Source organism: Prunus mume, linkage group LG2 (genome assembly GCF_029339155.1).
Source record: "Prunus mume cultivar Tortuosa linkage group LG2, ASM2933915v1, whole genome shotgun sequence".
NCBI classification, from domain to species: Eukaryota; Viridiplantae; Streptophyta; class Magnoliopsida; order Rosales; family Rosaceae; genus Prunus; species Prunus mume.
In genome coordinates, this window is record NC_142699.1 from 13,067,380 (window position 1) to 13,083,030 (window position 15,651).

Here is a 15,651-nt window from a genome sequence, read left to right on the forward strand (position 1 = left end):
ACCGAAAAAAAAAGATTTCTTAAAATTTATCAGGAATTGAATTTATTCAATAAATAATAAACTTTCTTCTAAAGAAGAAAGCAGGATGGTTTACAAAAGAGAGCCAGAAGCTTCTGCTTTAAATCATCAATGCATATGAATCTGTTTCATTCGTCTGAAGTGTAACACAACAGATTCTATCATTCAAAGAAAACCTGTACGCAAACTTGGCCACTTGGTCTGGCCATATGTGTATGATACTAGCTTGGGTAACATGAAAAGAAAAGGCAATAATAAGCCTTCACCTCTCTATTCACTCTACAAACAAAAGAATATATGCTACGAAGGAAGAGCTAACTACTACATGTTTACGTGTGGTTTGATGGTTTCCTTTGGAAATATGACGTTGGGGTTTCGAATATGAGGAGCTATTGAATCCTTCCAGGTAGCTCCTGCTCCTTGAGAATGAGAGGAAATGCTCCATAAAGCATCTCTACGCTGCTTTGCTGAAACCAGTGGGGATGATCTTACAATGGCAGTTGAGCTCGAAAGTGGAAAACTAATGGGCTTACCCATGCCACTGCCAAGCAACCATCGTGACCCGGACTGCAGCTGTGTTGTGGTACCCCAAAGCTGCCTGTCGCCAGGAGCAGCATCCACTCCTGCAAGATGAACGTCAATGATTTTAAACTGAGGATTGCCTCCTTCATCTCCTTCATTTGTCTCCCTTTCTTTCTTGTCACCAATATCATCAAACACTGGCTCATCGTGTTCGTTCTCCTTGCTACTGTTTAACAGCTCATTAGACATTTTTGGCATTAAAGGGGCTAAAAATCTCTCCACTTGGATTAGAGCAAGCATTGGCACGCCCACAGGTTCATAGTTTCGAAAGGGATCTCTAAGCTGCACCATGAGAGCAATTGTGAGGTTGTTCCCCAAAAGTCCACACTCGCTACCAGATAAATCATTGCAGTGTATCTCTCGCGTCAACCTTCCACCGACCAAATCTGAGCACTTGGCATGATGGGCAGCAAGGATTTTCAATATTTGTTCTCTGCTGTAATCTTCATCACCAATGATTTTAGCATCTAGCCTCAACCACTCTTCCAGTGATAGAGATAGAGCCATTAATTCGTCAACGTCATCATCAAAGTCTCCAAAATCGCATAGTTGCAACCCTTCAACTCCTCCTGACCTGAGAACCTCGCCATGATTGGCACTCTTCCCTCCAAAGGCTGGCATTTTCCCACCAGACTGAGGAAATACACTTGAAGGTGTCTCTCCATTTGACACATGGGACTGTATTCTTAACCCTTCTAGTGAGAGGGCTTCAATTTTCGCCATAGCAAAAGGAGCTAGATATTCTAGAGATACAGAGTCTGATCCCATCTCACTACCTCCCAATTCTGATTTCAGGTTATTACAACTCCAACTTGATGGAAATCCTTCATCCTGCCTCCCATCATATAAAATCTGCTCAAACCTGAAACAAAAACGACAAGTAAGCCAGCAAGTAGAAAACTATTTGAAATCACTACTTCAAAAATCAATGTAATTATTGTGCTGACAAACCTCTCAGAAACCACTGTGTTTGGTGCTGCCTCCCATGCAACTTCTTGTATTGTCTTCCCAGTAATATCTTCCAACGGCATTAATTGATTAACCCACTCCCGCAGTTTATCAATTCCAACTAATGCCAGATGCTGCATTATCTCCATAACATCATAACCCAATTTTGGTGGTATGACAACTGGATTAGAAATTTGAATGACCAAGTTCGCACCATTTTTAGCATTTTTGAAAAGTGAAGAATTCATTGACTGCAAAAAGCCTCCACCCTTCATCCGAACATAAGGACCAAAGCCTTCTTCAAGTGGAGGTAGGAGTGGCTCTTCAAGGGGGAGCTCAATTGGACTACCAAATCCACCGGAGCAGATATGGGGAGAATTCTGAAAGTCTTTTTCATTTAATCCCCATTCTCGCATCAAAGCTTCAGTCTCCAAGCCTTCAAGAATTTTTGCCTTCCTTCTCTTTAATAGCTCACTTGCTCTCTTGTGCTCCTCTTCAGCAGCTTGGATTATCAAAGACAAATCAGAATTCTCAAAACAATCTCCAAAATCAGAACCTGGTGAAACAGAGGATCCAATTTCAGGCTGTTCTTCGTCCCAATCAGAATTGAAAAATACGTTTCCTGAAGCCAGAGTATCTTTCTCAAACTCTCTTAAGAGACGTTCTCTAGGAGACTCGGCATCACTATCAGAACTCATGCAACAGTCCATCCCCAGGATGCTTAAGAAATCATTTGAGACAGATTCATTAACATCATCCAAGCTAAGTGACTTTTTACCTGTTTTACTTGCTTTGTAAGTCGACTTAAGCTCCATGTGTTTTTTTTCCTCAAAAAACTCTCCTGAAACAAATGGAAGATCCAAATCTGCTGATTCTGAAATGAACTGAAAATGAGAAGCAGAATCCATTTTTTCCATGGTTGATCCTTCGGTGCATATGCTATCCTTTTCATGTTTGCTGTCAACCATCGCAACCTTGTCCACATAACTATCACAGGCATCCTTTGCAATAACCATAGTCTTCTCATCGAGGTCTACGTTATAATCCTTAATGATCTCATCAACATAGATCATTTCAACAGCAGACTCATCATTAGCATGACCAGGAACTTGATCAGATTTCAACTGTTCAGACATTTCTGTCCCCACTTCTACAATGTTAAATTCAGTGTCATCATCCTCATATTCTTCATTTTTTTCAGCAGCCAAAAGGTCCAGATCAGGCTTAGGTTTGAGTGGCGACACATGTTCCGCATCTGACTCCGTCGCACTACTCAAGTTCGCCTCATCAAGTGCCTGACATAAAAAATTAATTGACTTCGAGAGCTCCAACCCTCCCGTCAGTAATACTTCTCGACAGACCTTCAAATCAAGAGACTGAGATGAGAAGGCAGGCCTGGGGTTTACACTACTTGGCACACTCCCAACTCGCCGAAGCATCGTAGCTCCACTATCCAAAGAACTTGACCTTCTCTGCTCCGTGTTTATATGCTCAGGAACATTAGGATTAACGCTCACATCAACTGACTTATCCCGCGTCACCAAAAACCCCAAACTAACATTTAAACTAGCACCTTTAGCTCTGCCTGAAAGGTTAAAGCTTGTTGTCCACTTACCATAACTCTTTTCCCCTTCTAACTCCTCAAAAGTAAGTGGTAACAGTCTCGTAAGATCCACCCAATGCTTCCCAATATCAAGCCCTGGTGCCCCACTCACAGAAACGTAGATCAAGAAAAGCTTCTCCTCATACTTAACCGAATGGTTAGGGCCATTTCTACTTCCATACACAGAACACTTGTGCATCAAAGTTTCATCAAATTCAGCTACGCCCTCTACTACCCTCGAAGATCGAGTCTCTACCACCTCATCCTTTCTCTTCCAATGCACACATACACTAAGATTGTTGAAATTTTCTGGCAACCCTTCAATTGAATGGACATGAAGGTAAAAACAACAACTAAATTTCCGATTCCCAATATGAGTGAGAGCCTTTAAGGGTTTCTTCCAATTCCATACTGAAGATGATTTCTTGTCCTTATGCAACAAATCCTCCCTAAGTAATCTTGGGTTTGAATTCAAATTTGATTTCGATTCCGGAAAACGGGTTTTCCCAGCAGATTTGGATCGTGCATTAGAAGGGGAAAGCAAAACCTTTGGAGGGGGTTTATGCAAGTAAAGGGCTTTGCTTATTTCCTCAATGTCACGCAGCAATTGACCATGGTTGGAATTCCCAGCACTGCTGTTGCTCACAGACTCAGTTTTGCGCAACATCATCTTTATCTTTGCCAACAAAACAATCTGATAACATAATCACCAACCAAAGCGACCATGGGAACTTGTAAGCAATCCAGCTTGTCTCTGATATCTTAGAGATTCTTTTGGATCAAACAACAAAAACAAAACGAAAATAGCTACTTAGCACACAATCATAATCAAAATTAAACTGATACACCAAATCAGAAATGCTAAAAAAGAAAACCAATGAAATATCACCAAATTTACAATACTAACATGAACCAACCTCGCTTTAGTCTCAGTCTCTGAACTCCATAGAGATGCCTTGCTGAAGAGAAGCGTCTGGTTGGTTTAGGTATCTCCTCGGAAATCGCGTTAAAATTTTCCGGGAAAACGTTAACGTGACAAATGTTAAAGGCGAAAGGAAGATGAATGTTTTGTCTCTAGTGTTCTCGAAAGTGGAGTAGGTTTGAATCGTCGCTGTGTCAACTCATAGCAGCTTCACAGGGTCATAATCGTCATTGCACACTTTTTCTTCTTCTTTCTTTTCTTTTTTAATTTTTTATTGTTAATTTTTTATTTGTTTACCTGTTTTTGTGTGTGCCTCTGCTGGGGTCCACGTCGACGGTTGGTATGAGGTACGACATGGACAGCTAATTTAGTCCATACCAGTAGCCAGAGAGGAAGCAAAGGCAGCGAGAGAGTGGGCGGAGCTAGAAGAAACGAAGCGAGAATGAACCGGATAATGCAAGCACCGTACGATGCTACGGTCCGGTTCGCGCTATCTTCGCTGGAGCGAAATTTGCTACCGGATGCGGTTGTACGGAGGCTGACCCGCCTGCTCTTAGCAAGTCGTCTTCGATCCGGTTACAAGCCTACCTCTGAGCTCCAACTCTCTGACCTCCTCCAGTTCGTACAGTGTAAACTAACCCCTCCTCTCCTCTGTACTCTCAAATTATAGTTTATATTAGTAGTTAATTGGAGTTTAAGGTATTATTTCTGTTAATACAGCTCTGAAGGAGATGCCCATAGCCATAAACACTGATGACCCGAAAGCTCAACATTATGAAGTGCCCACATCTTTTTTCAAAATAGTGCTTGGAAAAAATCTCAAATACAGGTACTTTTAGGGTGTTTTTCTTTCTTTTTTTTGCTTTTTTGTTCCATTATTTTTGGGAGTTGTGTCTAATTTCGGTAAATATGGTCTCATATTGCAGCAGTTGTTACTTCACTGATGGGTCAAGCACCCTGGAGGAAGCTGAGAAGGCAATGCTGGAGCTTTACTGCGAAAGGTCACAGATAAAAGATGGTCACACTGTTCTTGATGTTGGGTGTGGCTGGGGATCTTTGCCTTTGTACATTGCTCAGAAATATAGCAACTGTAAGGTTACAGGGATTTGCAATTCAACAACACAACAGGCCTTCATAGAAGAGCAATGCCGGTGCGTAACGATTATATGTTAATGTTAACCAGATTATGAGTTGATAGACTATGTGCTTTGATTCAAGTGAGTTTTGTTGCCAATTTGTAGGAATCTTCAGCTGCAGAATGTAGAGATCATAGTCGCAGATATCAGCACATTTGAGATGGAAGCATCCTATGACCGAATATTTTCGATTGAAATGTTCGAGGTAAAGCCCTTTTCATGCTACGTGATGTGGTAGGCATGATGTTACATTGTTGATTTTGTTGAAGATTTGGTTTTTGCATTTGACAGCATATGAAGAACTACAAGTATCTTCTGAAGAAGATTTCCAGGTGGATGAAACAGGATTGCCTTCTGTTTGTTCATCATTTCTGCCACAAAGCATTTGCTTACCATTTTGAGGTGAAACCGGAAGAAGATTTCATTTTGCTTAGTGGCACATCATCCACGTTAAGTGCATAACTTTTTTTCCTGCCTTTTTTCTGATGCAGGACAAAAGTGAAGATGACTGGATTACTAGGTATTTCTTCAGTGGGGGCACAATGCCTTCAGCAAATCTACTACTTTATTTTCAGGTGATCCCCTCACATTACTTTCCCACTGTCAAACTTCGAATTCGATCGTTTGCTTGCTAACAGTCTTACTACTTGAGGCTTGATAATCTTGTAGCATTAATAAGTAACGAGGAGATTCAGAGGTCATCCAGATCACTTGTTAATGGCTTCTTGGTGATGATTTTTTTTTGCAGGATGATGTTTCCATTGTCAATCATTGGCTTGTTAATGGGAAACACTATGCACAGACAAGGTAAACCTCAACTCTTTACTTTGGGATGCCTCAAATACTAAGAGCAAGCTGAAAACCCTTTTGTTTTGCAGTGAAGAGTGGCTTAAGAGAATGGACCAGAATATGGCTTCCATAAAACCAATTATGGAGTCAACTTATGGAAAGGATTCGGCTGTGAAGTGGACCGTATATTGGAGAACATTCTTCATTTCCGTTGCAGAACTCTTTGGGTATAACAATGGAGAAGAGTGGATGGTTGCTCATTTCCTATTCGAGAAGAAATGAAGTAATGAAAGCCTGTTTCGCTACGAGGCAACGCCGATGGAAATCAAATGTATTTTTGTTGTTCAATCAAATAATGTTCCTTCTTGAGATTGTAAAAGCAGCAATGTCAATGGAAATGAATTGTATCTTTGTTGTTCAATAATGTTCCTCTTGAGATTGTAAACTTCAAATGATATCATCGTGTGGATTAACTAGCTCAGCAAAAGTACAATCTAGACGTCAAACAATTTGCTCTTTGAACACAGCAAGTTCTAACATAAACGAAAGCAAAAACTACTGAGAAGAACCAGTCGGAGCGCCATCGGCTTTGGTTGTTCTGGAGGAAGCAACTTCAATGGTGGAGTTCACAGGCCCTTCAGCCTCCAAGAAGCGACTCAACTGTTTATCTTCCAAATGTTGCTGCCCAGAACAAGAACAAAAAAAATCCAACAAACGAATTGAGCAAGTATTGATGATTTCAATGAAGACTCGGGAGATGGTTTTTATCGAAAACTTACAGAGAGGCAAGCTTTGTATTTCTGCCATTCTGAAACGCATTCTTCTTTGTCCCATTGACCCTTTACAAACTTCTCTGAATACCACCTGCACATAATATCAAAACCCTTTTCAGAATAACCAAAAATGGATTGAGGGTATTGAGAAATAGATTAGGGTTGAAGATGGGTTTACGGGGAATAAGGGAGACGATTTGTCTGCAAAGAACATAGAAAAGCTACATATAAAGAAAATGAGAGATGACCTGCTGAAACAATTGTGGTAAGTAGCTCTGAGATTAGCACATGGTGATGTTGAAGAAGAAGAGGGGCTTCTCTTGTTCTGAGAGTCTGTGAGGATCCCCATCCCGTCACAGGTGGCAGGTCCGATTTCACACCCAGATGAAAAACGTTATGGGCCGGTATATATATTCTTGGCTAGATTGGGCTGTTTCAAAAGCACTGGGAAAGTGATAACTGGGGCTCATATTCTCGGGCCTTTTGAGAATTGATCAGACAACTGGGCCTGCATTTTTATTATTAATTTTCTATTTATTATTTATTATTATTATTTTAACAATTGATATTGGGGAAGGGGGAATTGTAGGACCTTGCGTGCAGTGTAAATGTTCTTAACCATTTGAGTTACAAGCCTCTGACTTGTTAACTAAACATTTAGGCCCTATTTGGTTTACGGGAAAGTCCAAACATGATAAATGATTGTTTGACATATGGGAAAGTAGAGGGAAAATAAAGTCCTCCTCCCTTCTTGAGTTTTGTTTTCCCTCTTTATAGAAAAGTTTGGGAGAATGAACCAGCATTAAATGCACATTTTTCATGACCATTTTGTCTCTGTTAATAATTTAGAATTACAATATAGCACTAAATGCATTTTTTTATTATTTGATTTCATATGAGTATAATTGAAAATTTAAACAACCTTTGGTTTACATTCCTATGTAAACCAAACATGTGAAAGGAGATAAAGTGGTATTTCCTTATTATTTTCCTAACATTACTAAACATGAAAAGGAAAGAAATTTTCCATTTCCCATCAAATATTTTCCGCGAACCAAATAATTCCTTAAGGAAACATGTTAGTGTTATATTTACAATGATGTGCTTGGTAAATGTTAAATTGTGTAAGTTTAAGTCTCGTTCTAACTTGTTAATAAGTTAATAAAATTACCAAAACAATATCAATAATCAATGATATTGCATGCCAGTTTGATACAAATATGAATATATAATTATGTTACAAATTGGCATGAAGACTCTAGAGGCCTCTTGCATTTTTCCTATATGCTTCCCCTGTGTTTTTACCAGTGACATAAATTATTTTTAATTGGAGGGGAACAAGACTTTTTGTATATCTAATATGTTAAACTTAGGGCTCATTTGGCATTGTAATCTATACATATAAAGCAAAATGCAGAAAATGGTGAAACATTCAAAATATCAGAAAATGTCATTGGTTAATCCAAACATTAAGAATTAAAATTATTAATTAAATGAGAAGAATATGGTAATTCACACTTTTTCATATTAAAATTTAAAATTAAAAGAAAAATCAAATAATGAATCATATTTTTATGGAACACAACTGCCCATGATCTTTTTTAATTTTAAAGTAAACTTAAATTTTGTTAAAAAAAACCTCTCGCATGAACTTAGTATAATAATGAATAATATGTTTGAAAATTGAAAGAGTCAGCATTTTTTTTTTGGTTGGATCAAAGAGTGAGCATCTTAAGTCACGCATAAATTCCATGATTCTATGTTAATCAACTAAAATAAAATAAAATATGATAAAATATAACCAACCCCATAAGCTAAGGAAGGAACCCCAATAACACCGAGGACGAGAAGTTTGATTGGAAACTGCAAGAGAATCAAATGCCTCGAACGAACCTTAATTTTTTGGTATTTTATAATTATTATTCCCTCGTCTTTGCACCTAACTTTGAACTGTGGATGTGAAAGCTTGTCAATCTTTCCCTGGTTCCTTGATTCATATCCCATCCGACGAATATATCCTCAGTTCCCTTGCACTCCTTATTTCTTGCCGTGGAAGTCTCGGAGAAAGTTGTCTTCCATGTGAAAGGATAGAGAGGGTGTTGTAGATGGCAAAATCATATCGACAATATATGAAATTGGAATTTAAGAATGATTTGTCTACAACAAAATAAAACGTTTTCACAATTCGAATAATTTGGAATTTGGAAGTTTAAATTAAGACATTTTAAAATCAATCGGTGACTCACATATAAATAACTTAACACTCAAATTTATATCAAATAGAACCTCCTTTTGATAATCAATTATCAACTTGCACTCACACACATGCTCAGAACAAACATCTAGCATATTTAATATTTCACGGAAAATCTATTTTAATGAAGTGTCACAGCTTTGAATCACATTGCTAAGTGGACAAGTTTTCCTATATTATTTTACCCCCACAATAAAATACCAAAACAATGTGTACAAATCCTCTTGATTTTTTTGTTTTAAATCAACAGTGTAAAGAATTTATAAAACTATTTATATCATATTCTTTACAAGGAAATACCACCCAAAAAAAAAAAAAAAAGCAATAAACATAAGAAAAGACAAAAAAAGTACCATACGTTAGACGTTAAGTAGTCGTGATAACACCCCCGACTCTCGGTCAGTTTCATTCTCTTCGAATCTCAATTCTAAACTCTGAACTCTCATTTCGACCCAAAAAAAACGAAAACTCTGTAACTCTCTCTGCTCGCAAATATCAAAATATGGAGCAGTTCAAAGGTCAACCTCGCCTTCCGAAATTCGCCGTCCCAAAACGATACGAATTACGGCTCAAACCGGACCTCACAACTTGCAAATTCGGCGGCTCCGTCTCCGTCGACCTCGATATCGTTGCCGATACCCAATTTATCGTCCTCAACGCCGCCGAGCTCTCCGTCAATGCTGGTTCCGTGTCCTTCACTCACGGAGACTCTTCCAAGGTACAACTGATCGATGCATTTGATTTACACAATTGTACAAAAATGCGTTTTTCAATTAGTAAATATCAAGTGAATTAATCAATCTCTGATTGCTTTTGTTGATTTTGAAATGCTCTGTTCATGATCTATGAGTAAGTGAATGGACTTCAGTTGATATGAAGCTTGTAACATTGTCAACTTTAGTATGTCTTGTTTGGCTGCTCAGATCAGGACAAGGAAAGAACATTTGGAAAATCACTATCTTCTTCTTTGTTTATTTGATTTTGCTGTCATTTTAATTTCGAAAGATAGTTTGATCTTAACTGAACGAGTGAATGAATGTCTGAGCAGGTTTTCAAGCCTTCGAAAGTTGAGGCATTCCAAGAAGACGGGATTTTGGTTTTGGAGTTTGGGGAGACTCTTCCGATTGGGCCTGGAGTTTTGGCTATTGGGTTTGAAGGAATTTTGAATGACAATATGAAAGGCTTCTATAGGAGGTATTCTTTGGATGCTGGATTTGTTGTACAGCCGTGTATCTTCTTTTGTTCTTTCAATATTATCATATCTCAATGGTGTAGAGACGTTTAAAATTTGACTTATTCTGTGCAGTACATATGAGCATAATGGCGAGAAGAAAAATATGGCAGTTACACAGTTTGAACCGGTTGATGCCAGGCGGTGCTTTCCTTGTTGGGATGAACCTGCTTGGAAGGTCCCTCTCTCTCTCTCTCTCTCACACACACACACACACACACACACACACACACACACACACACAGTTGACTGAAGATCTTGATTTGTATTAGTATCAAGTGATTTTGTTTAAGTATAGATGAGACATCAATCTTTCAGTTCTGGTCAAATTGTTGAAATCTAGAGTTTATAACTTGGACCCATTTATTCTTACTGGCTGTTTGATTGACAGGCTACATTCAAGATTACATTGGATGGTGTTCCATCTGAATTAGTAGCTCTTTCCAACATGTCGATTCTAGAAGAAAAAGTGGATGGACATCTGAAGACAGTTTCATATCTTGAATCACCAATTATGTCTACATATTTGGTGGCCGTTGTTATTGGATTGTTTGATTATGTTGAAGATCATACATCTGATGGTAAAGTCCTCCACTATATCACTCGTTTCATGTGTATGTCAGCACAACCCTTTTATTGATGGTGTAACATTTCATCTCGTCACAGGGGTCAAAGTGCGGGTGTATTGTCAAGTTGGCAAGGCAAACCAAGGGAAGTTTGCTTTGTATGTTGCTGTCAAGACACTTGAGTTGTACAAAGAGTATGTTATGGATCACAAAATCACAATACATTACTACTCATTCATATTCAAATTTGCAATTACACTTGGTGCATATTGTGGACTATAAGTAGTAGTGCCTCTAGGTTTTTCCCCCTTTTGTGCTTATGCTGCATTATTTGGCTTTCAATATGAAATCAATGATGAAAAGTTCTACAGATACTTTGCTGTGCCATACTCTTTGCCCAAATTGGATATGGTTGCAATCCCTGATTTTTCTGCTGGTGCCATGGAGAATTATGGTTTAGTTACATACCGAGAAACAGCTTTGCTCTTTGATGAACAGCATTCTGCAGCTGCTAACAAGCAAAGGGTAAAATGCAAATCCTAAATGTCACTCTAGCTTTCATAATTATTTTGGTTCAATATGATATGTAGCTATTGTTTTTGCACCCAAACATATGTTTAATCATTTCATTTGGTTTCGTAAAAGGTTGCAACTGTCGTGGCACATGAACTGGCACACCAGTGGTTTGGAAATCTCGTCACGATGGAATGGTGGACACATTTATGGCTCAACGAGGGATTTGCAACATGGGTATCATCTCATTTCGTTTGTTTTACGTGTTATTTTACACGCTTTTGGACTTAAAGTAAGTATTTTGACATTATCAGGTGAGCTATTTAGCTACTGATAGCTTGTTTCCAGAATGGAAAATATGGACTCAGTTTCTTGATGAACTCACTGCTGGTCTTAAGCTGGATGGGCTTGAAGAATCTCACCCCATTGAGGTACTTGTGCATGGACAGAGTCTTTCATGGGTTTGGTTTTAATTCTTTTATCCAAAATTTTGCTATTTCCCTCCATTGAACCTTGATCACCTGCATGACAGGCTTTAAATAGTAACATTCAGCACTATATTTTTCAGGGCATTATTTTTTTCAAAAGGTATTAGTATATGTGTTTGTGGTATATTATGCTTTAATATTTTTCTTTTTGTCCAGGTGGAGATTAATCATGCTGCCGAGGTTGATGAAATATTTGATGCCATAAGTTACAAAAAAGGTGCTTCTGTTATTCGGATGCTACAAAGCTATCTTGGCGCTGAAGTCTTCCAGGTAGGTCCTTTGGCTTGTTGGTGGTTATCCTCGAAGATGAAACAGCTACCTTATTTATAAGAATTTTACATTTATTACATTGAAGTTTCCAAACAATCAAGGCTTCTAGGCATGCAGGAATTTTGTGAGGACAGGGATCTTGAGAAAGTTAGCTAAATATCTACTTTGTTGGCCGAATTGCTTGGTCATAGTCTTTTAGCACGAATCTAATGTTGGGCTGATATCCAGCCTTCTATCCATCGTTAGTATGGTCCAGACTGAACATAATGACTATGGTCTTATTTGTGTATGCCTTAAGTTATAAAATTAATATAAAATTAATGAAATAAGATAACTGTTTTTGTTCAAATGATGATTGTTTAAGAAATCAGGTGCTACTGTTCATATGATGAACATGTTTGCTTTGTGTCTCATATTTTTTGCTTGAATTTTGGTTCTTATTCTTTATTAAACCCATTTATCATAGAAGTCACATAGTTAATTGCATGTTATTTTTTCATGCATCCAGAGGTCACTTGCTTCATATATAAAAAAGCATGCTTCCTCAAATGCAAAGACAGAAGATTTATGGGCTGCTCTTGAGGAGGGATCTGGTGAACCTGTCAACAAACTAATGAATTCATGGACCAAGCAAAAGGGTTACCCGGTTATTTCTGTCAAAGTCAAAGATCAAAAATTGGAGTTTGATCAGGTTTCCTTTTGTCTGCTTCCTTCAAAATCTTGTTTGATTATCAAATGAAATTCTGAAAGAACATCTCGAGCTCTAATATATATATATATATATAAGCTGTTAATTCGTTAGTTTATGTTCATTCCATAGTACAAGGGAACAAACAAAGATCTAATAAGTAAATTAATAAATGGCAGACACAATTCTACTCAAGCGGTTCCCAAGGTGATGGGCAATGGATTGTGCCAATAACATTATGCTGTGGCTCATATGATGTACGCAAGAGTTTCCTACTACAATCGAAGTCTGAAACTCTTGACATAAAGGAATTTCTGGGTTGCTCAGCAGCAACTGGATGTGGAAGCGCAAGCAATAGAAACAATGCAGTATGCAGTTGGATAAAAGTCAATGTGGATCAGACTGGTTTTTACCGGGTGAAATATGAGGAGGAACTTGCAGCTGCACTTAGAAATGCTATAGAAAAGAAACACTTGTCTTCAACTGACAGATTTGGTAATCATCTATTTCTACAGGCACTTGCTTATCTTTTTGATAGTGAAAATTGTAGTTTGTAGTTTTCATCAATCTTTTCCTTTCACAGGAATTTTGGATGATTCGTTTGCCCTCTCTATGGCTCGCCAGCAGTCCTTCACTTCATTGCTTACCTTGTTGAGTGCTTACAGAGAGGAACTTGACTATACAGTGCTGTCAAATTTGATAACTGTAATGATCACCTCTGCATTGTGTTTATGTTACTGTATTTATGGCCTTAGGCTGATTCTGGTGCTCACTTCTCACAGATTAGTTATAAGTTGGCAAGAATTGCAGCTGATGCTGTACCCGAGCTACTGGATCTCATCAATCAATTCTTTATCAGCCTTCTCCAGTATTCTGCAGAGTAAGCTCGAACTTTTTTAACTACTGAAGTACCTAGTTTTTTCTGATGCCAAAGAAGTTAGGGCAGGAGCAAAATGCTTAACCAGTGCCAAACTTTGCTTTTTTCTTTTTCTTTATTTTTTGTTAAAAGGTTTATTGTTTATGTTTATATATATTTACAGGAAGCTCGGTTGGCAGCCTAAACCCGGTGAGAGCCATTTAGATGCAATGTTGAGAGGAGACATTTTGACTGCCCTTTCTGTGTTTGGACATGACCAGACGATTGATGAAGCAAGTAGGCGTTTTCATGCCTTTTTGGATGACAGAAACACACCCCTCCTTCCTCCTGACATAAGAAGGGTATGTAAATAATTAATTACACATTCGTGTTTAACGTTTTAAGTTTGCGGTTGATGTTCATTATGGAATATTGTTGCAGGCAGCATATGTGGCTGTAATGCAAAGAGCAAGCGCATCGAACCGATCAGGCTATGAATCTCTTCTTAGAGTTTACAGAGAGACTGATCTAAGCCAGGAGAAAACCCGCATTCTAGGTAAATATGATTAATTTGTAAAATAATGTTGAACATCTGAGTCTGTTAGATCCTAGCAGTAATATAAGTGTCTGTGCCTGTAGGTTCATTAGCATCTTGTCCTGATCCCAACATAACGCTGGAAGTTCTCAACTTTTTGTTGACTCCTGAGGTATGTCAGATTTTATTTGTCTCTTAATTGGACGTTGAAAGTTTTATCTCAAAGCTTGATGATACTGATTTCAATACTCATCTATGTAGGTTCGCAGTCAGGATGCTGTCATTGGACTTGCTGTTAGTAGTGAAGGGCGGGAAACCGCTTGGACGTGGCTGAAGGTAAGCACAAGATTTTACTGCTTCTTTATACGATTTTTTCATATATATATATATATATGTTTTTTTCCTTCCTTCTTCTTCTTCCTTTCCCACTTTGTTGCTATGATTGATTTTGCTTGCCTTTTGGATGCTTCGAAATACAGGCTAATTGGGAATACATCTCAAAGACCTGGGGTTCTGGATTTCTAATTACTCGCTTTGTCAGCGCTATTGTATCATCGGTTTGTTTTCTCTTGAAACTTTTGTTCTTGTCTTCTGAGGTTTTTGTTAGTTTAATTTAGAATCTGAAATTACAAGAGCAATGGTTTCTACTTCCTTTTAATTTCCTTCTTGTTGTTCCCTCTTTGCGCCTTTCTGGTTATCTTCTCTTGCAGTTTGCTTCATTTGAGAAGGTTAAGGAAATAGACGAGTTCTTCAAAGCACACCCTAACCCATCCATAACTAGAACCTTGAAGCAGAGCATTGAGCGGGTGCAGATTAACGCCAAGTGGGTGGAGAGTGTTAAGAGTGAGAAAAATCTTGCCGATGCCGTGAAGGAGTTGGCATACAGGAAATACTAGGGTATCATGTTTGACTGTATTTCGACAGTCATGTAACTTTTATTTGCCAAAAGAAGAATAAAAAGTAACAATAGTAATAAATGTACTAATTTTCTAATACGATTTGATAAAATAGAACTACAAGTGTTTTCTCTCATCCCTATGATTTGATCAAACCCCATATATGCTATTTTTATAGGATGAAAACAAAGTTTGAGGAAACGTTATGTTAGATACGTTTAGACAGAAGCCCTAAATTCAAATTTCATTTGCGTTGAAATTAAATCCCAAATACGAATCTCTTCCCTCTCTAATGTCTGCGGTAAAAAAAATATAACCGTTGATCCTTTGCTTGAATTTATCTCTTCCCTATCGACTGGAAAATTGTCACGCTTGATGGGCTCCTTAAACCTTGCTTTCTCGTTGTGACTCTCTTATCAATGGATTAGTGGGCCGTTGATATCACTAATCAGTATTATATATCAGTTGGTTATAACTTCTTTCTAAACGTTGTAATAAAATTCATGCCACGTGGCAGCCCTTTGCTCATTCCAGTTTTCCGGAGTTCCGTTAAAATCACGGGTAAATTAACGGTAATTGGTCA

The 15,651-nt window shown here is 38.1% G+C and overlaps 4 protein-coding genes across 6 annotated transcripts; 2 read left to right on the forward strand and 2 right to left on the reverse strand.

Moving 5' to 3' along the window:
- Positions 1 to 25: 25 nt before the first annotated feature.
- Positions 26 to 4,247, reverse strand: LOC103320596 (protein PLASTID MOVEMENT IMPAIRED 1-RELATED 2). Of its 2 annotated transcripts, none has more exons than XM_008222304.3 (3): positions 4,069 to 4,247; positions 1,552 to 3,922; positions 26 to 1,462 (listed from the first exon to the last, which is right to left on the reverse strand). In XM_008222304.3, exons 2-3 carry the CDS (start codon positions 3,819 to 3,821, stop codon positions 340 to 342), a joined length of 3,393 nt encoding a protein of 1,130 aa, XP_008220526.2. In that variant the 5' UTR covers positions 3,822 to 3,922; positions 4,069 to 4,247; the 3' UTR covers positions 26 to 339. The 2 variants fall into 2 exon arrangements, with proteins under 2 accessions (XP_008220526.2, XP_016647494.2); XM_016792008.2 differs by having other exon boundaries at positions 4,059 to 4,199.
- A 150-nt stretch (positions 4,248 to 4,397) lies between these two features.
- LOC103320594 (S-adenosyl-L-methionine-dependent methyltransferases superfamily protein) lies at positions 4,398 to 6,443 on the forward strand. Of its 2 annotated transcripts, none has more exons than XM_008222301.3 (8): positions 4,398 to 4,702; positions 4,794 to 4,902; positions 5,000 to 5,224; positions 5,315 to 5,414; positions 5,501 to 5,611; positions 5,701 to 5,784; positions 5,958 to 6,016; positions 6,088 to 6,443. In XM_008222301.3, exons 1-8 carry the CDS (start codon positions 4,516 to 4,518, stop codon positions 6,278 to 6,280), a joined length of 1,068 nt encoding a protein of 355 aa, XP_008220523.1. In that variant the 5' UTR covers positions 4,398 to 4,515; the 3' UTR covers positions 6,281 to 6,443. The 2 variants fall into 2 exon arrangements, with proteins under 2 accessions (XP_008220523.1, XP_008220524.1); XM_008222302.3 differs by having other exon boundaries at positions 4,403 to 4,702; positions 5,003 to 5,224.
- LOC103320595 (protein phosphatase) lies at positions 6,437 to 7,143 on the reverse strand. The gene is made up of 3 exons (XM_008222303.3): positions 7,020 to 7,143; positions 6,778 to 6,862; positions 6,437 to 6,679 (listed from the first exon to the last, which is right to left on the reverse strand). The coding sequence occupies exons 1-3, from the start codon at positions 7,118 to 7,120 to the stop codon at positions 6,554 to 6,556; spliced, it is 312 nt and encodes a 103-aa protein (XP_008220525.2). The 5' UTR covers positions 7,121 to 7,143; the 3' UTR covers positions 6,437 to 6,553.
- Positions 7,144 to 9,379: 2,236 nt separating this feature from the next.
- APM1 (aminopeptidase M1) lies at positions 9,380 to 15,204 on the forward strand. Its single transcript, XM_008222300.2, has 19 exons — positions 9,380 to 9,743; positions 10,074 to 10,219; positions 10,332 to 10,434; positions 10,648 to 10,837; positions 10,923 to 11,016; positions 11,194 to 11,347; positions 11,468 to 11,572; positions 11,650 to 11,766; positions 11,980 to 12,093; positions 12,602 to 12,784; positions 12,961 to 13,276; positions 13,365 to 13,486; positions 13,564 to 13,661; positions 13,822 to 13,999; positions 14,079 to 14,193; positions 14,277 to 14,344; positions 14,434 to 14,508; positions 14,652 to 14,729; positions 14,883 to 15,204. Exons 1-19 carry the CDS (start codon positions 9,528 to 9,530, stop codon positions 15,066 to 15,068), a joined length of 2,658 nt encoding a protein of 885 aa, XP_008220522.2. The 5' UTR covers positions 9,380 to 9,527; the 3' UTR covers positions 15,069 to 15,204.
- Positions 15,205 to 15,651: the final 447 nt, after the last annotated feature.